This window comes from Dendrobium catenatum, unplaced genomic scaffold (assembly GCF_001605985.2).
Source record: "Dendrobium catenatum unplaced genomic scaffold, ASM160598v2 fragScaff_scaffold_1684, whole genome shotgun sequence".
Taxonomy (NCBI): Eukaryota; Viridiplantae; Streptophyta; class Magnoliopsida; order Asparagales; family Orchidaceae; genus Dendrobium; species Dendrobium catenatum.
In genome coordinates this window covers 674706-683004 of record NW_021320146.1, presented here as the reverse complement: position 1 = coordinate 683004, position 8299 = coordinate 674706, and the positions used below count along the sequence as shown (strand labels likewise).

The following is an 8299-nucleotide window of genomic DNA, read 5'->3' as shown; positions in this document are numbered from 1 at the left end:
AGCTCCGGCAAAAACCCAGCAACTCCGTTCTCCATTGCCGGCGACGGAGCAATCTCTCCATCTTGTGCTTGAACCAATGCAAAGCTAAGAAGCAGGAAAATAACATAAAGCAGAAGAGAAGACTTCATCATCATGGCTTCCAAATGAGAAATGAGAATTGGGCAGATGTGAAGATCCGTATGGTTTCTGGTAGAATTTATAGTGTTTATTAATGGAAGAGTCCCAGTTCAGAAGAAAGAGGAAGAAGATAGCCGTTGGCAGCAAAGAGAAGGCCCACGAAAAAATTGAAGGGTTTGAATTCCAGCTGTTTCACGTGAAGTAGCCGTTAAAGGGACTGCGTGGCCAAAGAGGAATATGGCTGCATGTTTTGACATGATTGGGACTTGGGAGATAGCTTTGCTAGCCGTTGAACGGGTAGCTTTTTTTAATTAAGATAAATTCATATATACGGTCATACATTCAAATTATAAATTCAAAACTTCTTGTTTGAAAATCAAAACTCTCAAGCAACAAATCAAGACAAGCTGTATAAATGAAGAAATTATTCTTTGTGGTCATTGGACGGCGTCTAGAGGTGAATCAAGAAGCGCCACATCATTTTTTTGTTGTATATCGGTATTGTATACTGCTGTGTACTGGGTGACGTGGCGCGTCCTGATTCAGTCTCTAGATCATCTGTTGACTGCATAAAATAATTTCTCGTATAAATGAGCCAAAACATATCTTAAACTGAGTTATACCAAATCTAATATCATTCGAGATTGAATCAAATGACTTCGACATAAATAAATTGGATTGTTCACAACCTAAATAGAAATTTTACTCACTACAAATATCATATAGTCTTAATTTTTTTGTGGAAAATGCTTTGATGGGCTTCATAAAATCAAGCCCAATGATTACATCCCAATTCAGCTAGCCCATTAATGACTGTTGATATTATTATTATTATTATTTATTTTATTATATATTTTAGTAGTTTAGTATATTTTTCTATTATAAAAATTATAATAAAATATCGTGATGTAAATAAATCACAATGGATTTTGAAATTATTTAATAGCGCTTAAATAAAAATCATGCTTACGGTCTAAAAAATAAAATAGAAATAAAGTTGTCTCATATAAACCATTAGTTGATAAATTTTTTGAAAATAATGAATTAAATTCTACTTTTAATAAATTTAGGTTCCAAAAAAAAAAATTAAGGGAAAAAAGATTTGCTTATTACTTTATCATAATTAAAATATAATAATATCTATAATGTAGTAAATATGATTTAGAAATTAGATTTATAATAACTCCTTAAATATTATTTAACTTCATCAAAATATGAGTTTTTACACAAACAACCCTTAGCTATGCCAATATGCCATCCTCTGCAATATGAACTGTGAGAACTTGTTGAGCATGTGCAGGAAGGACCCACATCTTTCTCTTATTTGGATCTTTTGGTTGATGCCTGGACAAGTAGTCTATCCACAGAAGCGCTTTCACTACTTTATTTCCTTCCCAGTTGAAAGGAACAAAATTATATATATTTCAGTTTCAATTTCCAACTAAATAATTATGACTGGCTATTTGGTAACATGATTTCCGCTTCGTTTGGGACAACTAAGGCTTCGTTTGGGACGGCTTTCTTTTTGCTTTTTAAAACAGTTTTTTATTATAGAAAAAATTAATTTTGTATTAGAAAGCTGCTTTAATAAGCAGAAAGAAAGCCGTCCCAAACAAAACATAAGACTTTATTTGGGACAGCTTCCTTACTGTTTCTTAAAGCAGTTTTTTAGTACAAAAAATTAAATTTTAAGAAGCAATAAAAAAGTCATCCCGAACAATGCCTTCATCTAAGTCAAGCGAAACAAAAAAACCCAATAAATTTAAATCGCACATAGTCTTAAATGAATCTCTTTTTTTATATGTTTTGTCTCAAATCCCGGGTTTACTAATCACTAGATCCAAGAGTTTGTAAGATGTGCTAAAGAGTCATTAAGCATATAATAATTTTTTTTAAAATTTTTAAAATAATAATGATGCGCCTATAGAGGTGTAAATGAGTCGAGTTAAGCTCAAGACACTCTTGGCATGAGCTTAAGCTTGATAAATTAATCGAGTTTGAGCTTAAGGTTAAGATTAATTTAACGAATTCGAGTTAGATAGCTGGCTCATTCTTATTCAAATAGATATTAAAATAAAATGATTAAAAAATAAAATGAGAAATAATATGAATAATTTGAATTAAGAAAAATAGACATAATTTTTAAATACATTAACAACTTTAAACTAAATGCATTATTTTTGCTTTATATTTAAAGTGTATTTTTTCTAAATATTATTTAAACAATTGTGTTACGAGCTAGCGAGTCAATTTGGGATTGTCTCAAGCTTTGTTAGTTAGTTCATCAAGTTTAGCTTATGAATCATTTATTGAGTCAAGTCAAGGTCAATCCAAACTTAGCTAGTTAGCTTATCAAAGTCTTTGCTCATGACCATTTAACAAATTGAGCTCGAGCCACCTCACGAGTGGACTTGACTCAGTTACACAATTTGATATATACAAATGCAAATAGATATATTATGATGTTCAATATGCAATGCACAAAAATTAAGTTGATCTGGTCACAAAACATCTTATAAAGTTGATAATTCATATTGCTTTATAATAATATCAATAAAAATTTTACATCAAGAAAGTAATTATTTTTTAAAATGTATTTTCTTAACTTCATACAATCAAATGATACGTAAAAGTAGCAGTATAAACGAGTCAATTCGAGCTCAAGTGAAAGCTAATTTAAACTTGAGCTTACTTTTTTTAATTTAGTTCGAGCTTAACAATATTAATAAATCAAGCGTTCACAACATTTTTTGGGCCTACTGCAACAGTTTAAATATTTACTAAATTCTTTATAGTGGTTTAGTAACATCTGCATATCAATTGTATTTGTGTTCCCTGAAAAGGCTTTTACAATAATTTTATGAGTGCAGTTGTAGGAAGGCTTTAGCAACGATTAAAATTGCTGCTAAAGATCAGCACAATATTAGATATATATGTCAATTATATGGATATTTGTCTATGATTGTATCTTCTTAGTAATCTTTTAAACCATAAATAGAGCAACAACTTGTAAACAAAAGTCATAAATAGCCAAATAATCATAACATTTGTAAACAGATGTCATAAATACCATAAAGCTTGGAGAATCAACCCAACTTACACATCCAAGCAAGAAGATAACATTTGTTGAGCAACAAGAGAATTAAACTATCTACAACTAGGGCAGACTAAAACCATCAATATTGGGTTCCAAAGTTAAAATGATTGTAGTTGCAACAAGGATATGGAAGACATCAATTGCTAGAGCACCAGCACTGGAGCCACAGGCCTTGTGAGCTAGTTTTAATGGATTTGTGATCTGCAATACTATGATTTGCACTCTATAGATCAACTACATGGTTCCAAAGTTTGTCGCTTTGCGGCACCGATTGTGCTATGTAAAATTAATCGAAAAAAGAAGTTTTAAGCAAAATACATGTTAAGAACAAATTCAAACATCAAGCCACATCTAAACTACCTCAAATGACACTCTCAATTTGCTCACAATTTATGAAAATTAAACAACATTTATACCTTATAAGGTCGATCTTAACTCTAAAAGTTTGAGTTAGATCACGAGCTGATTCATTTATTATGAAAGAGAGAAAATGATCATTTAAGATTCAAATTATTTTTATTATTAAAAAAATTGAAGAAAAATAATTAAAAAACACTTAATATAAGAAAACTATATATAACTTTTAAGTATTGTAAACAACTTTATACTTAAATTCTTGACATCTAATATATTTTTTAAAAGAGTTAGGTCGCAAGCTAATGAGTCTAGTTGATGCTGACTCTAACTTTGATCATTAGCTTATTAAGCTCAGCTCACGAGTCATTTATTAAATCAGCTCACAAGCTGTCTACCTGACTCACTTGCACCCCTACGTAAGAGTTTAGCCTAATGATTGTCTCATATTTTAAATACATTGATTTAAATGTATATGCAAAAATATGGAGGAAATTAAAAATTAAATAAATAATCTTTTAATAGCTTGATTTAAATTCTTGCAAATAAAAAAAATTTCCATAATTAAAAAAAAAAAACAAAATTCCATAATTTAATTTTGCATACAAGAAAAAGAATAGAAAATAATTATATATGTGAAAAAAAGGTGCAGAAGTCGAATCTATCCCATCCTATACACTGAATACGAAACAACAAACAAGACCAATAGATTCTCATCGTTCAATATTCGGAGCAGGATCAGTGCCAGCTTGAATATTGAGCTCTTCATCAGCAGCAATATCTGGGCCATCTGACTTGCCACCGGCGACCGCCGGCGCCGCCATCTTCTTCAGACTCTGCCGATGATATACCTGCCTCAGTCTCTCCAGCTCATTCTGGAGCGCTTCTTGATGCGCTGCATTTTTTATTTATTTTAAATTTTCACGTTATTTATTTAAAATACTTAATTAAATCATTGCGAAGCGTAAAATACAAGCTAAGATAATTGTAGAAGCAGCTAGCACTGTACCAGAATACATTCCTATAATTATTTGAGGTGACGGCTCATTTGATTGCAATTATTTAGAAAATGAATTAAACAAAATAAAAATAATAATTTGTCGGTCGTACTTTTCATATATATATGAAAAATAAAATTATTATTTATAAGGGATTTTCTTAGAAGATATATGAATTTTAAAATCAACATTATTTTTCCAAATATCTTTTCTGATTTGTTAGAAGATATATTAATTGGTCGTAGGATGTAGTGCGGTGATTAGAGCGTTGCGGAGCTCCATATCTAATGTTGCAAGCCGAACTAGATAGTGAAGCATAACAACGCTTCAAATCCGAGGCTGTGGTGCGATGAGTCGAGTTAGGTAATTTTATTTTTTCTTTTTCATGTTTAATTTGAAGAATTGAGTCTTTGATGTGATATATGTGGATCTCAATCTCTTTTGAGAATAGAACTTAGGGAGAAGTGAAGAGAGATAATAAGGGAGTGAGACCCACCGAGGTTTAGGGTGGATGGTGGGCAAGCACGGTTGGGAACCCCCCATCCGGGGTCCGAATCCCCTCTACTACGGTCTTGCCTCTTCAGTAGAGCAAAGCAAGTGTGAGGCCGATGTTGGTGAGTGGTCTCGCTAGGTTCCGTCAAGAGATTTGTTGTGCCGCTAAGGACTCCCTTTAGAGTGGCAACGGATAGATACCCCGATTCTCATAAAAAAAGATAATGAGAAAAAGAAATCCGGAAAATTTCTCCTATTTTTATAGTAAATTTATTTATGCGACATGACTTAGTGATTTTTTTCTTGATTTCTAATGTTTCATCGAGTTAGAGGCTAATCTTAATCAAAATTTAGTCAGAGATCCTTCCTTATCTGATTTGTTTCGAAGAAATTTTACTGAAAAAAAAGAAGAATTTAAATATTGCTATAGACTAGCAAAATTAATCAAGAAAGTCTTGATTTACAAAAGAAATTATTTCCATGTTACTCATCTGATAACTCAATAAATGATATATATTATGCAGTACGAGATAAAGAAATCATAATTTCATCATATAATTCATAAATTTTATGCCATTTGAATTCCATACGAACCACCTATTATATTAACTACACAATTAATATAACTAAATGAGCTATAAATAATCATGGCCCACCTGCAATAATACCATATTTTACTTATGATATGCTGTTAACCAAGCCTTGCGGACACAGAGATGGCGGAGATGGGAGAGAGAGAGAGAGAGAGAGAGAGAGAGAGTAGAGCGAGAGAAAGCTCACCATCCTTAAAAATCTTATCTTGTGCAAGAGCTGCAATTCTCTGCTTAAGCTGGCAATTACCGACGCTTAGAACCGAGCGCTGGCGGTCGAGGAAAGCTACTCGCGGCGACAATGCCGACACTTCCGTCTACAACCATTGACGACATAATAATCAACAAAAAAAAATCATATTTTTATTTGTAAGCTCGAATCAGAATGCTCGATCTGATGGGGTTTTATAGGACCCTGTCGTTCATGTTCCTACCTGCAACGTGTCCACACTCTTCTGAAGCTCCGATATGTACTGCAATTTTCTTACTCTCGATCTCTGCGCCGACTGCCGGTTTGCTAAAATTCTGATGATTTAGTCAAATTATCAGTACTAGTCAAACTATAAGCTTGATCAATCTGTGTGAAATGCTGAGGAAATTATTAGTCAGATTATATTCAAGTGCAAAAAATTAAGGTGTTGTGAATAAAGAATGAGTCAAAATGATTCCTCTTTTATTTGAGAAATTATTTAGTAAAGTTTTGAGATCAATCAGAACGCATCACATCACTCGGTAAATAGCAGTATCGAGCAAAAAAATGACATGGAGCATTCTGATTGGTCTCCAGACGTCGTTCAGCCTCCGCACGGAATAATTTTTGCTTTCATTTTTATATTAAACATAAAAATCTGACAAATGTGAAAATTTTGTATATTTTTATAAATTTCTTATTTTCAGAATTTTTTATATTTGAATAGACTTTCATTTCATTAAATTTATTTTAATACATATAAATAAAATATAAAAGTTAATTAATAATTTAATTTTTTAAAAAAATTAATAATTTAGTAATTATTTAATTTAAAATTTAATCAATTATCTGATTAAATTTTATGAAAAGAAATTATATTAGAATATTTTGATATAAATCAAACTAAAATAGAGCTCTTTGCACTGTGATAAGCACCATTAATATATTGACGCAAAATGATGCAGGATGGACTTCAAAATGCATTGATTTGTAATATAGTTAGTATAATTCAGAATGTAATACATATCATGAATATTAAAAAAAATAAGAGCTTTCAAATTTATAGCAGAATTTTTTCAATTAAAAAAGAAATACCTCCTGACCCTCTTGGGATCGGCAAATGGTTGGGATGTTTTTTGCTCCGGCGTCGTAATTGTGGCGCTCGCCGCCGCTGCGGCCAGCGCCGGTTCAGCATTACTCGCACTACTCTGCACTTCAGATGGATCATTGCCTGAAGAATTAGGCCGGGTTTGCGGATCCTGGTTGCTGACGCTATTATGATCTGACGGCGTCGAAGGCGGCGTAGAAGGCGGAGCTGACGAGGGTGGCCGCGGGTCATCGGAGAACATAGATATTAGCTGCTCTTCGTCAAGCCCATCAAAATAAGCCACCGCGGCAACGGCTTGGGAATCATCTGACGGGACAGAGGCGGATTCGAAGAAGGCTATGGAATCGCTTATAGCGCGGCGTTGGGAGGCGCGTTTGGATAAGGAGAAGTCGAAGAATTCGTCGGCCCATGTGGTGGAGGCGGGGAGTGCAGTGGGAAGAGGGCAAAGGTTGAAGGAAGCCATGGATGGGAGGTGTGGGTGGTGCGGGAAGGAAGGCCATGTGTTGGGGGGTATGTTAGATGGAAATTTGGGGGGAAGTTGCGCCATTGACGTACAGTTTGGTCTTTTTTGAGGAAAACTGGATTGAGCTGCAAAATTGCTGTTGCAGACCTGGCGGAAATTTCTCTCTCACTCTCTTTATCTATCTATCTATCTATCTATGCCTATCTCTATCTCTATAGCTAATTTAATTTCTCTCTAGCTGTGTTTAGGAAAAATCTTTCTTGTCCTATGGGTGGAGGGAGAGTGGAGGAGGGGAGTGATCACATGACAAGGGGGGGAAGACGAAGGACAGCTAGCACCAGCTATATGGAACATGCCAACATGGAGGATGAGGAAGAAATCTAGAGAGAGAGAGAGATAGAGAGAGAGAGAGATGTGGAGAGAGAGAGATGTGGAGAGAGAGAGGCAGGGCCGCAGGGCAACGGTTAAGGGAAGAAAAGGGCGGAGTTGATTAATTTAAGCCGGGGAGAGAATAGATCACGGGCCAGGTGAACGTCTTTTGTTGGGCCTACGTACTCTCTTTAGTTCTGGTTTTCTTTTATTTTTTTTTTTACGTGATGGGGATCCTTTGGAACTCGGATTCTCTTTTGAAATTAGTTACTTATTTTGTTGACGAGAAATTTAATGGAATTTTTTTTTTCTTATTTTGATTTGAGGCTTGTTGGGTCTTGAAATATTCGCAGTGATAGAGAAATATAAAGTTTAACATCTTAGTTATGTATGAAAATCTGACATACAATTAAATAAAAGAGAGGGTGTAGAGTTCATAAGAGACACGATAGTTTTTACGTTAGAATTCTTGAAATGGGGGAAAAAATATAGGGTATGTCCCAATTTGAATGAATTCACTA

General features: G+C 33.8%; 1 protein-coding gene across 1 annotated transcript; it reads right to left on the bottom strand.

The window, feature by feature from the left end:
* Positions 1 to 4177: 4177 nt before the first annotated feature.
* Positions 4178 to 7830, bottom strand: LOC110103109 (basic leucine zipper 6). The gene is made up of 4 exons (XM_020831678.2): positions 6934 to 7830; positions 6083 to 6173; positions 5839 to 5965; positions 4178 to 4463 (listed from the first exon to the last, which is right to left on the bottom strand). Exons 1-4 carry the CDS (start codon positions 7491 to 7493, stop codon positions 4282 to 4284), a joined length of 960 nt encoding a protein of 319 aa, XP_020687337.1. The 5' UTR covers positions 7494 to 7830; the 3' UTR covers positions 4178 to 4281.
* Positions 7831 to 8299: the final 469 nt, after the last annotated feature.

What these genes read in the sequence shown, in the direction of transcription:
- LOC110103109 (XM_020831678.2), bottom strand. Translation starts at nt 7,493, where the DNA reads ATGGCGCAACTTCCCCCCAAATTTCCATCTAACATACCCCCCAACACA. An exon ending in AGAGTGTGGACACGTTGCAG is followed by an intron (nt 5,966 to 6,082) that starts GTAGGAACATGA and finishes CAATGGTTGTAG; the next exon opens with ACGGAAGTGTCGGCATTGTC. An exon ending in AGATAAGATTTTTAAGGATG is followed by an intron (nt 4,464 to 5,838) that starts GTGAGCTTTCTC and finishes TAAAAAATGCAG; the next exon opens with CGCATCAAGAAGCGCTCCAG.